This window comes from Larus michahellis, chromosome 19, assembly GCF_964199755.1.
Source record: "Larus michahellis chromosome 19, bLarMic1.1, whole genome shotgun sequence".
Classification (NCBI taxonomy): domain Eukaryota; kingdom Metazoa; phylum Chordata; class Aves; order Charadriiformes; family Laridae; genus Larus; species Larus michahellis.
The window spans coordinates 3,894,623-3,911,654 of NC_133914.1; the positions used below are offsets into that span (position 1 = coordinate 3,894,623).

The window sequence follows — 17,032 nt, forward strand, 5'->3', positions numbered from 1 at the left end:
GATGTGCAGGGGCTTCTCCTGCCCAGCCAGGTAGAACCAGCTGCTAAAACAACAGCTGGTAAGTGCTGGGAAGCAGCTGAAGTGGCTGCTAAAAAGGGATAAAAAAGAGTGCGCACGCTCTTGCTGCGTGCTGGTGCCCCTCTTGGGAGCTGCCCCCATCCTCCTCCACCCAGTCCCACTCACCCCAGACTCCGCTTCTGTCTCAGCCTGCCTGCCCTGCTCCTGCTTTCGGCACTGGCAGCGCGTCCAGGAGAGGGCTGGGTGCTGAGCAGCTCTGCATCTCTGCCAGGACAACTCTCCCGGCTCCTCGGGGCAGCACAGGGGCATCTACGAGCCCCCGATGTAGCAAGGGGGGAAAAAGCCCACGGCCTGGCACAGCTGCTTGCCGCAGTTAAATACAAAACAACTTCCCTGCCGCTGCAGCTCATCCTCTTGGCCACGAGTTTTGGGTTTCCCTTTTGGCAGCGGCATCAGAGGGTTTGCGGATGAAAAGCGGCGGAGCAGAGGAGTGGGGCTGGAGCAGGAAGAAACACCCCGCTGCGGATTTGTCTGGCCCCCACTGAACCCGCTCTCCTCTTGTCTCGCTGCCACCTCCTGCAAGATTAATGCAGAGAGCACGTAGAAAACGCCTTGGCAGAAATAAACACGTCTTCCATCCATCTGGGAATCCCGGCAATCTCTGTTGATGCTCCTGCTCGTAGCCAAGCCACGAGCTTTCAAAACACCGTTGGGACCCGTTTTCCAGTAGCATTTCCAAATAAAGAAGGCAGTTCTTATGCAGCGGTTTGCGGGGCTGAGACAGGAAGCAAACCCATGTGTTGTCTCGTTTGCAGGTGCTTTGACCTCTTTTTCCTGAAACCGTTTTGCAGCAATACTTCTGTTCTCCTCTCCCTTCATCTCCTCGTTCTGGGATGCTCCACAATTCCCCAGGGAGATACTGTCGCGTGAATAAAGGCTGTGGAGAAGAGCCTACATCAGGACCCACAGGCTGGTGAGACTCGGGCACACGGCTGCAAAGACAGCTCGGGTGCGGTTCCTTTGCACGCCAGCAAAGTTTGCCAGCAAAGCTGGGCTCTTCCAAAAAGGTTAGGCTGACTTCCTAGCCAATTTACGTGCTGATTAAGGGTGGATCTGCGGAAAAGCAGCTGGGAAGGTAGAAACACCCAAGGGCTCGAGCAGGAGTTGTGATCCAGGAGATACTTTCTGTGCTGGCGGCTGGCAGGCCAGGACAAGTCCCATCAGCGCTCCTGTCTACACAAGCAGATGTCGAACGCCCCGGGGAACCTGTGAGGAGCGGGATACAGTCACTCACGTCATGGCAAGGGAGGCTGGAGAAGCATCGCTCCAAGAAACTGCACGTACACTGGATGTCAGCGGTGACCCCAGTGCTCTCGTTGGGCTGGCTCTGGCCGGAGAGGGCTGTACGACCCTTCCCTTGTTGTTGGTGGCTGTCAGCTTGAAGAAAGGCCTCATGTTCTCTTGCAAATGGGGCTAACGTGGGGCCATCAGAGCCTGGTGGCACCCACGGCTGGGCTCTGCACAGCCCTTGCTTTGCGCGCAGAGCGGCGATTCCGCAATCAGTGCCAGCAGCGTTATTGCAAAGGCCACGTGGGTGGGGGTTAGCGCGTCAGGATGGCGGCACTTCATCTGGTCCCACTTTCAAGCGGACGAGGTACTTTGCTGATCTGTGGATTCTACATCCCCCTGCACACGCATCAACTGGCCAGTGCCCCTACAAGCTTCTCAGCTGCTGTATTTCTTTCCTCATTAAAATTAAAACTCCCAGGCCTGCATGTTTCAAAGTCCTTTCCTGTTCTTGCATTCACCGAGCTTACCTGTCCCTGCCCTTCCGTTCACCCAGCAAGGATTCGCTCAGGAGCCGGGGCCTCTTGCTTTGCTGTTGACTGCAGGAAGAGTGAGCCGATAAACTTCTGGAGGACAAGAGTGTGCTGAGAATAATCAATATTTTATGATACCTTCCCAGGCAGGCCGGGGGTTCGCAGCCCGGAGGGAGCTGTGCTGCCTGACCTGCAGCTCCCGGCACGTGGAGATGCTACACCCAGAGACAACCAAACACCACGGGACTTGGGCAAAAGGGAGTCAAGCGCTCCCATCGCCTGCTGCGCAGCCCCGGCTTTCTCCGGGATCGCTGAATGAATGGGAAAGACATTTCTCCCTGCGACGGTGGGACCTGCTTTCATTTTGTGCAGCAGCAGTAAAAGGAGCTCCCTCCTCCCGGATGGATGGATGGATGGAAAGTCTGCTGGGCTCCTGCCTGCCGGACCCTGCATCCCTTTCCCCGAGGTCAGCAGAGAAACCTCCCAGCATGGTTTTGGGAGTGTCCCCAGTGTTTGGGGGCACCAGGGTATGGCTCAGAGTCGGCACTTTTGCCACTGTAGCTGTGGGACAAATGCCCGCGTCCTGCTGCTGCTGAGGGACTGGTTCCCCACGGGCTTGTGCCTTGCGGACTCTGGCATCCGAGAAGAGGTGAATCCACCCAACTTCCGTGGGTGTGTGAAACTTGTAGGAAATGAGTAACTTTGGGACCTCATTGCTCTGCCGAGCGGGGGTGAAACCCGCTGCTGGATCCGGGAGCTGCTGGGATGGACACGCTGGCACAGAGAGTGGCTGTGTACGTCTTCCTCAGAACAACCACCTCATCCCTGAGGACTGGCGTGCAGGTATTTTTTGTATTCCTGAACTAAGGTGCCACGTTGCCTTTTTCACTGAAGAAATTCTTGGCTGTGAGGGCGGTGAGCCCCTGGCCCAGGTTGCCCAGAGAAGCTGTGGCTGCCCCATCCCTGGAGGGGTTCAAGGCCAGGTTGGACGGGGCTTGGAGCAACCTGGGCTGGTGGGAGGTGTCCCTGCCCAGGGCATTGGGGTGGAATGAGGTGATCTTTAAGGTCCCTTCCAACCCGAACCATTCCGTGATTCTGTGACAGACCATCCAGTCAGCTCTGCTCTTTAACTAGAAGCAGCACCTGATGTAGCAACGTCTTTTGGGGCTGAAGGGTGGCCGGTGACCCGCTGTAACCCAGAGCTGGTGGCCAGAGAGAGGAGAGCCAGGGCACAGCTCCCGCACCGCTTCTTTCCTCTCCAGCCAGAACCTCTTAGCCGAGCACACAGCTGAGGACTGGCTGCCAGCACCCTGCCAAATGTATTTCCCGATTTACACTGCATCTCAATTTACATGTGATTAATTGAAACCTCTTGTTGCTATGGGGCTGCCATCTCCCTGCCTCACCTTGGCTTTCACTTTTTTTTTTTTTTTTGGTTTGGTTTTTCTTCTGTTTGTTTCTTTGTTTTGCAGGTAACTGCTCTTTGTTCTTTTATTTTCCTGCTGAGATGCGGTGGAAAAACTGGGACTGGGGAGAGAGGTGGGAAGAGGGAGCTGTAGGTTGTAATATGATATAATGGACTTTTGTAAATACGTAGACGGCTTTTGCGTACAGCACAGCAGAAATAATCTGCTTTTCGGGGATCAGGAGACACGCAATCGGACTGAGGCTGCCGGAGGGACATCCCGGAAGAGAGGCAGCAGAAGGGACCTGGAATGTTGGGCAGGGGGGCCGGGGAGGACCAGAGGGTGCACATTAGTCCCTCCTTGTTCTCACGTGCTCTGCTACATCCCCAAACATCCGAGTTGTTTCGGGCAGCCCGAGCATACCGTAAGGTGAAAAGCCAGCTTTTGGCACCAGCCAGTTTCAAATTAAAGCTCTTGGGGTGGTCACGCACTTGTCGCGTGATGTTGTTATTATTATTATTATTATTACTGTCTTTCCTGGAAACAGCACCATAAATAGCAGCAGGGCTTAACACACGCCTTCACTGCCCCAAACCACTTACAGCGTGGCAGATCCTCCCTTCCCTGCCGGAGAGCAGGAAGGGACCTCCCGGGAGATCGGGGCTGGGGTCTCCAGGGCCTATGCCAGGGTGGCCGATGCCCCAGGGCTGCTGGTAGCCAGGGGACTGGCTTTCCCAGGCAAGGACTCACATAGGGTGGCTGCTGTGTCAGCGTGGTGGCAGAGCGAACAGCTGCAGCGGGGACCATTCCGCCTTCCCTTGGGGTTAGTAAAGCTCCTGTTGGTCTCCGTGCTGGAGGAACGACCCAGAGTCTGGCCCCATCGCTTGCCGTGGCAGAGGCAGGACAGGATCCACGCCTCTGTGCCAAAGACGTTCATGAGAAACGTGATAATCCCTGCCCTGGGGAGGTCGTTATTCTAACATCTTCTGTCTTTGCTCAAGGACAGTTTTCTTTCTTCTTTTAAGTTATTAACATGGAATTATCAATACCCATATTCTGTTATACCTCCTAGCAGGGTTCAAAGCAGATGGATTTCCAAAGAACTGTAGTCGATTCAGTACAAACGGGAGCAGAATGACATCCAGCATCGAGACGGAGTACGAATCGGCGCTATCCGAGGCACGGGATGGAAAGACGACGCAGGTACCAGCAGCCTTCAGAGGAGCAGTTCAGGGGCACGGGCAGATGTGTAGCTCTGCCATATGGCCAGGAGACCAGCAGCCGCAGGAAAAGGAAGCTGGATTCAGGGCAAACTGATTTATCAGATGTACCTGGCGTGAAACAACCTGAAACCCAGCGTGCAGCCAGTTTAGTGAATAAAAGGTCAGAGGGGAAGGCTGGGATTGCCACTCTGAATTCCTGATTAGTAGAAGCCACAGGACTTAATTCTCCCTTTCAGCAGGACACCCAGGCTTAGCTTAAGTTTTTCCACTGCTAGAGGATCCAACCCAGTTCTTGATAAACTGTTTCAATGGCCAATTATCCTCACTTAAAAAAAAAATAAAATAAAATAAAAACACACTCAAAACACCAACCAACAACAAAAAAAAAACCTCAGACAATCTGTTCTGAGTCAAATTTATCCAGCTTCGATAATTGGATATGATCTCTTTGTCTCCCAGGTTTTGGTGAAGCTGCTGCTCCCTGTAACGCTGCGCTGCAGATACAGGGGATGGATTTGCCCTCGGCCGAGTCTGTGCTGCCGCTTCCCGTCGCCGGCTCTGCTTGCGGGTGAGAGAAAAGGGAACCAGGCTCCTTATCGCTGCTGAGCACTGCACCTCTCACACAGGGATCGCAAACCACTTTAAAATCAGGAAACGATTTTGCTTTGCGACGGTGGGGAGAAAAAAAAAGAGAAACCAGTAAAGGCCAAGACTGTTTTCCAGAAGAGGATTCGGTGACTTTTTAGAGCAGTCAGTGCCTGCCCTTGCCTTTGCGGTCAGCTGAGACCCGAGCGCTCAGCCTCCGGAGGGCCAAGCTCATCAGCCCCGTGGCCAGATTCCAGCATTACTATTAAAAGCTCAAAAACCCAGAGTAAGCGCCTCCCAGTCTAAAGATTTTAAAAAAAAAAAAAAAAAAGTAGTCCAACTTCTCTGCTTGCTGTCTGGGTTTTTGAACTTCTGTTCTTCATATTTTCAATATTTTTGACCACAAAAATCTAGAAAGCTCATGTTTTAATGGAAGGGAAGGCTTGTAATCCGATAACATAACCCCAGGGGCAGCCTGTAAAACGAGAAGGCTGGTAAGAGCTGGCCACTCCAAAACCTCCAAAGCGCATCCCGAGCAAAACCGGGAATAAAATGTGACCCCTGTTCTCTGGATGCACTCATCGTGAAATGTTTATTTCTTTTTTTAACTTGCTGAAAACTTTCAAACTGCCACGGCTCTGCCTGCCCCTTTGTCATGGGAAGGATGAAGGACCTTTTGTTGGGAAAGAAATTCCTAACGGAGTCTTCGTCTGGATGGTTGGGTGCGGGTCTGGCAGAGATGTCCCGGCTACAAGGAATGATCTCAGCACACGAAGAAAACACCGCTCTGGACTGGAGGGTAAGGAGATTATAAGGATTAAACAAGATGGAGAGAGACGCTTACAATTATTATTAGCTTCCAAATCTGCCCAACCAGAGCAGCAAGGCGCTGCCCATCTGTTGTTTTACATCCACACGGCCCTGATGGTTTTGTTCCTGTCTGCACCTTAAACGTGATGTTCTGGTACAACCTGACCGTAAAGCAACACCACCAACAGCAAAACCCGAGACAGGCGATGCAGCGGTGAAGCTGGCTGGGTGGAAGCAGCTGGTGGAGAAAAGCCCTGCAGAAACAGCTTGGAGAGAGCGCGAAATGGCACCTGAAAGGCAGTGCTGTAACGGGAGAGAGGGCAGAGCCCGCACCGCTGGGCAGAGACGAAAGGCAACGCAGAGTTTTCTTAAGGAAAATCTCAAAAATGGTTATGATTAAGAACACATTAAATTGAGCTGAGCGGTAATATCACATGAAGTGGTCGTGGCTTTTCGCACTGTTCAAATCGACTCCCTTGGCATTTGTGTTACAAATTCCCTTACCCACGTCTGCCGTCACCTGACGGAGAGATGTTGCTCAGGGCTGCCCCAGCAGCACAGGGCGTGAGATGAGGGGGATGGAGAGTCTGCCAGGAGCTTGCTTTAGGGGATGGGAAGAGGATGAAACCTTTTTCAAAGGAAATGCATGAGGATGGATTTTGCAGACTTTTTCCTAAGAAATCCTCATCTGAGCAATGGGGCTATTTTCTAGGGGAAGATTTGCCTCTGAAAGGGAAGGATGCTGGAGGCAGCGCAGTCTTGGAGGGTTGTATGTAGGGGAGGGGGTGTATGTGCAGGGGAATATGTATGTAAACCATTCCCGAGACACGAATTCGTCGCTGTTCTTCAGCTCACGATATTCAACTCTTTCACAACACATAAACACGTCCACATGGGTGCAAGGTGTGTCCATCTAAGGCGCATCGTCAGGGTGCCAAGCCCTAACGGTTAATCCCAAGAGCCACGACACTAACAGCGGCAGCCAGCCTTCGGGGGAGCAGAGCAAGGGCAGCCCGAAATCCCCGCGATCCGGGATGTACCTGCAAACATCCTCCATCCTTTGGGTCGAACAAGGGGAAAAGTTTCAGCTGGAAAGGAAGGGGGACTTTCAGTGCCTGGATGGTTTTTTTTGGATGCTGGGTTTTTTTAGGCAGGGCAGTTCAAAGTGTTGTCTCAAAATGGAATTTTGTGTTTTGTTTTGTTCCTGGTGAATAATTTAGAAGGTTTTTAAAAGCCCTAAGAAAAGACCATTCTGAAATGACCTTTGTCTTTTTCTTTCTCCCCAGCGTTGCGGAAAACCTGAGTGAGCCTTGATTGCGTTTGGGAGCTGGTTGAGTGTTTTGGCTCAGCCTGACGTGGAAACCTGCTCCTGGTGCATTCGTATCCGTGGGCTCGACAGGCAGAAGCAAAACGAGCAGCTCAAGTGACTGGAGCAAGAACCCCATGCAGGTAAGGGGCAGAGCTGGAAATATATCCCCTGTCGTCTATCCCCGCTCTCTGCTGAGCTCTTTCTGTCTTTAATCAAACAATCACAAAGGTTGTTTCTGTGGCGAGACCGTGATCGGCCTCGCCGCTGATTGGGGTGAGTTTTCCCCACCTGGTAGCACCAGGGAAGGGAGACGCTTTCAGCCGCTGTAAATCAGCGCAGCATCGCTTTCCCTTCCAGGGAACCGCGCTGATTTATGTTGGCCTCACGGAGGTCCCCGGCAGACGTGTGCCGCTGGATGAAAATCAGGCTGTCGGGTGCCCCGGTCCCGCTGATGGATGTGACCACCCAGAGGCAGGGACGTTTAATTTAGGGTGGCTCAGGAGCCGTTGCACCAGGGGATGCGGTGGGTTTGCCGGGGTGGCAGTGCCTGGCAGAGGGACAGGGCTGCCTGCGGTGGCTCCGGGTGCCTGATTTTAATCTGCCGCCACGTGCCAGTGAGAACCTGAGTCACATTTTACAGCCTTTTAATCTCACAAAATTCTTAAGAGCGAGCACCTGATGCTGGGGGACCACCTTGGGATGCTCTCCCCAGCATCGATGGGAGCACCGGGCTTTTTATTTGGCAGGGGAATAGAGAGAGCTGAGCTGTAATCCCGGTGAACAGAAGCCACAAGAGCATCAGGGAATGAGAAGACTGAAAAGAAACACTTAGCGAAGGTCAGCCACGACTGTTTACGTGGGATATACACATGACATGGTAAACTTTGTACTGAAATACAACCTTTCCCCGCATATTGACTGCACAAAATCCCATTTTGATGCTGAAGTGCTTTGAAATTGTTCTGTCAAAAACTTTCTCGACATCAATATGCTCCAGCAAAATGCTTCAATCTTGGTGAAACAGCCTTTCCTGCTGGAAAACTCTTTAGTTTAAATATTTCCTTGGCTCTGCTGATGCTTCCTGGGTTCATGCCCTGCTTCCAGCATTGTTCTCTTCTGTGACCAGCATGTGACAAGGCTTAAATAAGTAATGATTTGTAAAGTGCTTTGATATCATCTGATAAAAGATGCCCCGGAACACACTGCAGTACCGTGATTTCTCTCCCCATTTCTTCAGAACGCATTAAATGTGTGGGCGCTCCGGTTATTTCCTCTAACGGTTGATATTTTACCCTGATGTATTTTTATCTTTGCTGTATTATATAACTAAGTTTTATGTTGGTGTCAATCTGAGAGCTCCAGCACTGTCAGTAAATCTCATCCAGTTTAACACAAGCCTAAGATGAGGATTCCTGGTGATAAAAAGTAGAATTAACCCAAATAAGGGACAAAGCTCCTCAAAGAGGGCCTGGTCCCACTGTCCTTACCCTGAGAAAAGTTAATTAAAATCAATACAAGCTGACTTTCACTCTCAGGTACATCCTTGGCATACACCAGGAGAATTTGTAGCCCATAGTTTTAGCCTCCTGAAAGCTTTGAACCTGGTGAAGCCCCCAGAGAAGTCGCACAAGGGGTAACTCCTTCTCTCCACCTGCATTAAAGCTGAGCCATCTTCTTGGTGAATAATAAATTCACCATGAAATAAGTCGTTTCCTGGGGAACTAAACTATTCATGAATGAGATGCTCATTTGGCAAATCGCTTTGGCCAAACAAACTGTGAAGAAGAGAAAGCGCGGGGAGGGGGGCGGTGAGGAGGCTCCCCGGCACGGAGCCGGCGTGCACCTCGTCGCTTCGGTCAATACACAAAATGCGTGGCCTGGGTGGAAAATCAACCGGAGAAGATCGACCCCTCCGAGGAGCATTCATCTCCTCCGAGGTTTGGTTTGCCCTCTGGAAAAAAAAAAGGTCCTCTGGGACACCTTATAGCAGCCTTCCAGTCCCTAAAGGGGGCCTACAGGAAGGAGGGGGAGGGACTCTGGATCGCGGAGTGTAATGATAGGACGAGGGGTAACGGTTTCAAACTGAAAGAGGGGAGATTTAGATGAGATATCAAAGAGAAAATTTTCACTCTGAGGGTGGTGAGCCCCTGGCCCAGGTTGCCCAGAGAAGCTGTGGCTGCCCCATCCCTGGAGGGGTTCAAGGCCAGGTTGGACGGGGCTTGGAGCAACCTGGGCTGGTGGGAGGTGTCCCTGCCCAGGGCAGGGGGGTGGAACGGGATGATCTTTAAGGTCCCTTCCAACCGGAACCATTCTGTGAAATGACACTTTTTCCTTAACTACGGAGGGAGAGCAGATAATTAGCTCCAACCAGACATCTCACTCCCAGGCAGCAAAAATGAGCTGAATCCTTCTGCGGTGGCTACAGCCGCTGCTGCCGCTCGGTATTTTTTGAGCCAAAGTCTCTGAGCGCTGGATGCCAGCTCTGACCTTCCCAGCACATCAACATCTGCAGGGGTCAGATGGGCGGCAGCTGGTGCTGGCAGCCGGGCAGCCCCCTCTGCCCTGCGTGCTGGTGGCCCGTGTGCGTGACAGGGGCTTATCCCCAACACCACGATGCCAGAGCAGCCCATGGCTGGGGACCAGTGTCTGCAGTGTGCTCCTTGCCCAGCTCCCCATTGCCCTCCATGGGGCCGTGCTCAATCCCCCCGTACATCAGCTGCTGCCTGCTGAAATCTGGGGGAGCTCACACGGGGCTGTCCCCTGGGAGGACGTGGCATGCAGGAGCTGATGTAGAATCACAGGATGTGTTGGGTTGGAAGGGCCCTCTAAAGTCCATCTCGTCCAACCCCCTGCAGTCAGCAGGGACATCTGTAACTAGATCAGGTTGCTCAGAGCCTCATCCAGCCTGGCCTTGGATGTCTCCAGGGATGGGGCCTCCACCCCCACTCTGGGCAACCTGGGCCAGTGTCTCACCACCCTCAGCGTACAGAACTTCTTCCTCGTGTCTGATCTAAACCTGCCCTGCTCTAGTTTAAACCATTGCCCCTCGTCCTGTCGCTACAGGCCCTTGCAAACAGCCCCTCCCCAGCTTTCCTGGAGCCCCCTTCAGGGGCTGGAAGGTCTCCCCGGAGCCTTCTCTTCTCCAGGCTGAACCCCCCCAGCTCTCTCAGCCTGTTCTCACAGCAGAGGGGCTCCAGCCCTCGGATCATCTTCGTGGCCTCCTCTGGCCCCACTCCAACAGCTCCGTGTCCTTCTTGTGCTGAGGGCTCCAGAGCTGGACGCAGGACTCCAGGTGGGGTCTCACCAGAGCGGAGCAGAGGGGCAGAATCACCTCTCTGGATCTGCTGGCCACGGTTCTTTTGATGCAGCCCAGGATGCGACTGGCCTTCTGGGCTGCAAGCACACATTGTTGGCTCTTGTCCAGCTTGTAACCCTGGAGATGTGTCTGCCTGGGCAGGAAGGGGCCACTCCTGAGATGGTGCTCAGCCACCGATGAGGTGGAGCTGGAAAGTATCCCCAGGATATCTGCACCTCCGGCCGCTGCCTACCATGTCAGGATTGCTTCCCGGTGTCTGAGAGCACACTTGTATCCTGGGGTCCAGCAGCCGGGGCTGTGCCGTGCCACCCCAAGGAAGCCAGGGACGACGTGCTGGGTGCGCAAACGCTTGTTTGCACAGGGAAGAGAAGCGAGTCTGCAGGGGAGGAAACCACAAACACACACTGGGAACAAGCGCAGCTTCCAATTTCCCTGGGCGGCATCGATGCTGATGTGGATTTTCCATCCCTCACCCCTCCCGCCACGCTCAGCTCCCCAGCTCGGCTTCCTCCGCGGTCACAGGAGCCTTTCTTCCTCCTGAAGGAGGGGATATGTCTCGGTGACAGGGCGTACAAGGCACCTACTGCCTCCGCCAGCAGCAGGGCGGCGAGGGACGCTGCCTTTCTCATGAGCTCCTGCCTCATTTGGCAGTTGCTGTCAGGGCAAAGGACGAGAGCTCCTTCAGCGTCACGTTTTTTGAAGACCAGCCCTGGCCATAGAGAGGAGCAAGGCTGTGAGGTTTCCTGTACAGGACGTTGTTCAGACCAAAACGCGTGCAGAGCTTCAAAAAAGAGTGAGATTTTACTTCTTGGTACGCAAAAGCCTGCAGAGCCGGGCTGATTAACATACGAAATTTGGTAAGAGACGTTAAGTCTTATGCTTTAAATTTTAAGCCAGCCTCTAATTACTAGGGATTAGGAGATTTCCTGAACCATCCTCTGCAGCGCCTGGCGCTGAGCATCCCTGGAAGCGCGATGCTGGTGTGCGCGCTGGAGCGGCGCTGGCAGCCCCGGCTCTGCAGCCTTCTCAAACGCAGCTCCTGGCCCTGGCCTGTCAGCTGCAGCTCGTCGGGCACATTGACGAGGCTGACAGGCCTTGATTGCAATTAAGTTGCTGCTGCTCATTGCCCTGGGCCCGTTTTCCATCAGCAGGGGCAGTCCGGCGCGCGCAGCCGGATTTTATGGGTGATGCAGGCGGACGCAGCCAGGCTAGGGAGATGTGAGGATAGCTTGCGAGCGCGATGCGAAAAAAAAAGGTCGCAAAAAATGGAATATTCAGGTCATGGTGTTTAGGAGGGGAGCACGTGAGGATGGTGCTAGCAGTGGGGATGGTAATTAGTATGTTAATTGGGCATCACTTAGGGGTGAGCCCACCTGCTGCCCCTCTGCCTTGCGGGGGGTGTAAGGGCGGCGGCGGCAGCTGGGGCTTTGTCCCCCGGGTTTGTGCAGTTGTGCAAAGCAGAGTGAGAAGCACGACCGGGGGTCTGGGAGGGGGAGATACAGTATCCCTCGCTCCAGGAGAGGAGGAGCCTCTTGGTTCTGGCCTGGATGCAGCTCCAGGCTTCTTAAGGATGCCTAAAACCTTACTTTTTGGGTGGCAAAAACTTCAGGATAGAAGCACACCCCCCCACCGTGCTGTGTTTAACAGATGCCATTTGGCTGCTCGTAAATGAGTGTCTGACGCCAGACTTTGTTTCCCCTCTCCAGCCTGGTGCTGCGTTCCGACCGACGCTGATCCCGGGCATCCTGGCGTCGTGGTGATGCTGGAGCCGGTCCCATCTGCGCTCTCCGGGGAGCCCTTTGCACGGGTGACACCACGACTGCTGTGACCGATCCCCCGGGGCCGAGCAGGTCCATACACGCGTCGCAATCAGCAGCAGCTCCTGGCTGAATCCTGGTACAGTCACATACTTATTTCTGCAATATTTCATACTATGCATATTTATAATGCCCTTTCTCCATAGATCCTAAAACATAGGATGAGGGGGAGCGGTTTTAAACCGAAAGAGGGAGATTTAGATGAGATCTGAGGAAGAAATTCTTGGCTGTGAGGGCGGTGAGCCCCTGGCCCAGGTTGCCCAGAGAAGCTGGGGCTGCCCCATCCCTGGAGGGGTTCAAGGCCAGGTTGGACGGGGCTTGGAGCAACCTGGGCTGGTGGGAGGTGTCCCTGCCCAGGGCAGGGGTGCCACTGGGTGGGCTTTAAGGTCCCTTCCAACCCAAACGTTCTGTGATTCTACATTAGTTGACTCATTAACAAAGTGGTAATGACTGTGGTAATTTAAGACCTAAGCACGCCTATGAATTAGAAGTTTTACCGAGGGACTGAAGTGATGACGTGAGGTGTGGGTTGGTTACGGCTCAGCCTCGGGGCCGTGGGGTGATTTTCGGTGATTCCCTGCCCGGGGGAGCTGACGGGGGTGGGTGGGGGCTGCAGCTCAGCCTTTTCTGCAAAGCCCCGAGACGCTGCACGGCCGTGGGAGGACTACGGGGAGTTTTGCCATCCTGGTATGTCCCCCCCCGCCAGCTACTCGCTTAATCAGGGCAGCACACGAAATTATGGCCAACAAACGCCAATGAGAGCACATTTGTAGTTGCTGGTGTTATTTTCTCCTTAATGAAATGTCAAAGGAAGGGAAAACAGCAGCAAATGTCAGCAATTGGTCTTTTATCCCATAGACGGTTAGACACGGGCCTTCTCAGCAAAGATGCCAATTTATTAGGAGGCAAACCTCGGATGGATTTGACAGAGTGGAAAGAGCTCAGATTTCCATTAGTGATCACCTTTTAATCAGCCTCAGCTCTGCTAATTTGCTATAAACACACTTTGCCATAAATATAAAGGCAGTAAAGTGAAGGAGCGCAGCCTCGGGGCGCGCACTGTCCCTGGCCGGGGGGGACGCCACGGCTTTGCTGACTTGATTAATAATGGCAGGGAGCAAATGAACACCCACCCTTGCGGTAAAGCAGAATGACGGTCACTGAACTTACGTCCGCGTCGCAAAGATTGCTCCAAAGAAATCAGGGACGGCTCGCTCGGCTGTGGCCCCGCCAGCTGGGAAAACACATCAGCGTTATAAAAAAAATGCAGAAGTTTCACTGAAAAATTGCGGTTTATTTCGTTGTGATTCGTGGATGCAAACAGCGTGGCAGGGAGGAACAGGGGCGAGGATTTCTTTGTATTTTCCGCAGAGAAAAAATGATGCTGGATGTTAGAAACCGCAGAGAGGAGCAGCCCCGCTGCTGCAATCCTGGAGACGCAAACTTGTGTGTTTTGGTGACGCTGCAGAGCTGAAAATAACCTTGAAGAGAGTACGTGCGGAAAGGGCCGGTGGCTCGTCAGGAGAGACGACAATTAACGGGGAGATGGATGGGCGGCGATGGGCCGAGCACGGCGGGGGCTGCAGAGGTCAGGCACGCGGTGCTCGCAGCGAGCGAGAAAGCGAGAAGGTTTCCAAAAAAAATCGCTGCTGTGCCTGTGCCATGCTCAGCACTCAGAAATAAATAAATAGGTTTGACTTTGCTTGTCTGACCCGCAGGACGCATCCGCCCCTGGGCTCCTCTTGCGGGGAGCGAAGCCCGGGCTGCCCAGCACGGTGGCAGGTCGATGGGTGCGGAGCTGCAAATTTTTACTGCCTGATGCTCTCCCCTCCTGGGGGTAGATGACACTAGTAGTTTTTTACCATTACAGGGATATTTTAAACTCAAATTATGACTTTCAGGGAGCCTATCTTGGATGGCACAGCCACGTTTGAACCCTTGATTTGATGACTCCTCTCTCCCAGGCTGCTGTCACGGTCCTTCACTCCCTGACTCGAGTGGTGACACTCGAAGAAACGCGTTCTGCCGCTCTCACGATGCAACGCCCACCTGAGAGGGCGCAGGCAGCAAAGCGAGGGGCAAACGCCGACACCAGCGGGGGAAACTCAACTGGGGAAGGCAACGCTGCAGCTGGGGGTCTCTTCCCCTTTGCAATAACAGAGGAACAGGGACCTCGTGCCCCTGGAAAGCAGCTGGAAAGGTCGGTGCGGGAGCAGCTGACTGGGATCGTGGCCGGTAACTGCCCTGTGAAATTGCCGCGATGGGGAGGCAGCAGCAGAGCAGCGCGCAAGGGCAGAAGCTGCTGCCCAAGTGAACCCGAGTGCAGCGTGATATATTTAGCCCAGCGGTGGTGCAAAATACAGAAATAGGAAAATGAATCACGGCCGTGTCTGATACCTGCCGGGTGGCTTTCTCGGGCTAGTTTGTCAATGAATTAATTGCAGTGGTGTCAGCCTTAACTCATCAGATATTGGCAAGCAGGAAGCCCTCCGGTGAAATGCAGGCTGCTGAGTTCGTTGCTGATTTAGTGAAACATTTAAGCGTGTGCTTAAAACCCCGGACTTCGGTTAGGTCTGAGCATGTGCTCAGATGCTTAAGTGAGTTGCTGCAGGGAGATGGATCTGTCTATATGCTTAAATTTGTTCCCGAGGCGGTGATTTTTCAGGTTTTTTGGTATTTTGCGTGCTGCTGCCCTTAGAGAGCAGCTCCGGTGTGGTTAGCCCTGGGGGGGAAGTTTCTTCGTTCAAGTTTCGGTCACCTGCCCCAGCTCTCCCCCCGCCTGCTCAGATTCAAACCAGGCGGTAAAAGCAGACGTACCCGTGGCACCGTCCTATTTTAGGCTGGGCTTTTTGGAAGAGAAATTCTCCTCAACCCTTCCACCACCCGCTCGTGTCCCGTGGAGGGAAACTGGCCACCGCAACCTCCTTCCCCGCGGCTTGGCTTCGTGACTCCTGCGCCTTGGCTCCTGGCTACCAATGCGAGAGGGGAATGTTAAAATTTAACTAAAAAGGGATTTTCAATTACACAAATGTTTCTGTGAATAGTAGGCTTTGCAAGGCATTATTCCACAAATCCTAAATATGGGGTTTAACCTCCTCGTTATTATCCCTTTAATTTCGGAAAGCCTTTGAGGGCCTTAATCTGCCACACAATTATGTTCAGGCTGAGATAAAAGCCCGCTGGCAGCCGCGGTGACACGGAGGGGGCGGCTCAGCCTCACCTTTGTCAAACGCGATATTAAAATATCACGTTTCCCCTTCCCAGGGTGGGGGCAACCAAACACCTTTTGGGGCAAAAGCAACTTGTTTTCGGTGTCACCCGAGTTATGCTGAAGCAGGGAGATGGGGGGGCGTGCTACCGTGGAGCCCCGGGAGGGGATTCCTGCCGGGAATCTGGGCGGGGAACCCCCGTGGGAAAAGCGGGAACCCCCGTGGGAAAGGTGGGACCCCCGTGGGAAATGTGGAACCCCGCGTGGAGCTGCTGTTTGCGGAGTGGGCGTGGCTTGTAGGCGTGGTCTGTCTGACGTCACTGATTTGCATACGGGCCCCGCCCCCGGACGCGGTCAGCGCTGGCGCCGCAGGAAAGTTTGCGGCGGGGCCGGGGCCGGGAGCGGGGCGCGGGGGGCGCCGGCGGGATGGACGCGCTGAAGTCGGCGGGTCGAGCCCTCCTGCGGAGCCCCAGCGTCCACAAACCCTCCTGGGCCGGCGGCCGACACAAGAGTGAGACCCCCCCGCCCCGCTTCCCCCCCCCCCGCTTCCCCCCCCCCCGCCCCGCTTCCCCGCACCCCCCCCTCCCGCCTTGTCCTGCACCCCCTGCTTCTTCCTTCCCGGCTTTATCCCGCTTCTCACCCCCCCTGCACCCACTTTTCTCCCTCCTTGAGTTTCCCTTTCTCCCTGCTTTACCCCTTTTTCACTCTGCTTTACTCCGTCCGCTCTCCCCCCCCGCCCTGTTTTCCTGTCCCCCCTTTCTGCTTTACTCCTCTCCCACCCCCCTTTTAGCCCCCTTTTTGCCCCTCCCGTTTCTCCCCCCCGTTACACCCACCTTCCCCTGCACCCCTTCCCCTGTGCAGCGGTGGGATGGGGCGGGGGGGGGTGTCTGTCCCCGTCATCCAGTGGGTGGGTGGGTGGGGGCCTGTCCCCGTCACCCGGTGGGTGGTGGTGGTGGTGGTGGGGGGGGATGTCCCTGTCCCCCGTTGGGGGCGAGGGACAGAGAAGCCCAGCGGGCTCTTTCTGGCCTCGTCCCACCGCTGGCTCCGTCACAAGATCGATAGCCCCGTGGCAAGCGGCTGCTCGGCCCCTGCCGGGCGCCCTCCCGCTGTGGCCGGGGAAGGGGGGGACCAGCCCGGCCGACCCCTGCCCTGCCACGGAGCCCCGAGCATCCCGGCGGGCAGCAGGAGGGTGCCTTGCCCTGCCTGCACCCCTTGGCACCCGCGGGCGAGATCAGACTTCTAGATTTTACTAATCTGATGAGATTGACCCGGCATCAGTCCACCTTTTTGCTAGAATTAAGGGCCAAGAGCTGCGGGACGTGAAGGGGCAGCTCCGGGGCTTGGGGGCTGCACGGCAGGTGGGGGGTGCTGCCCCAGTTTGGCCTGGCGGGACGTGCCGGGCAGAGAGGCCCTTGAGACGCAGCAGCCCTCGGACTTGCCATGACCTTGCAGACCACCCTCGTGCCCTTCGCTGGGTGGGGGGCATCACAGATGCACCCCAGGCATGGGTGCAATCGTTT

At 54.6% G+C, this 17,032-nt stretch overlaps 1 protein-coding gene across 11 annotated transcripts in view; it reads left to right on the forward strand.

The window, feature by feature from the left end:
* Positions 1-833: 833 nt before the first annotated feature.
* The window catches only part of LDLRAP1 (low density lipoprotein receptor adaptor protein 1), a 38,392-nt gene continuing 22,193 nt past the window's right edge, over positions 834-17,032 (forward strand). For 10 of the 11 annotated variants that reach the window (XR_012584196.1, XR_012584197.1, XR_012584198.1 and 7 more), the window contains exon 1: positions 15,858-16,023. Coding sequence is in view for 4 of the 11 variants with exons in the window: in XM_074562729.1 (XP_074418830.1) it covers positions 15,939-16,023 (85 nt within the window). In the remaining 7 variants the exon portion in view is untranslated. Of the gene's footprint in view, positions 2,682-4,316; positions 4,448-4,926; positions 7,312-7,917; positions 8,049-12,193; positions 12,384-15,857; positions 16,024-17,032 lie in introns of those variants that run through there. The other variant, XM_074562731.1, reaches the window with a different exon arrangement.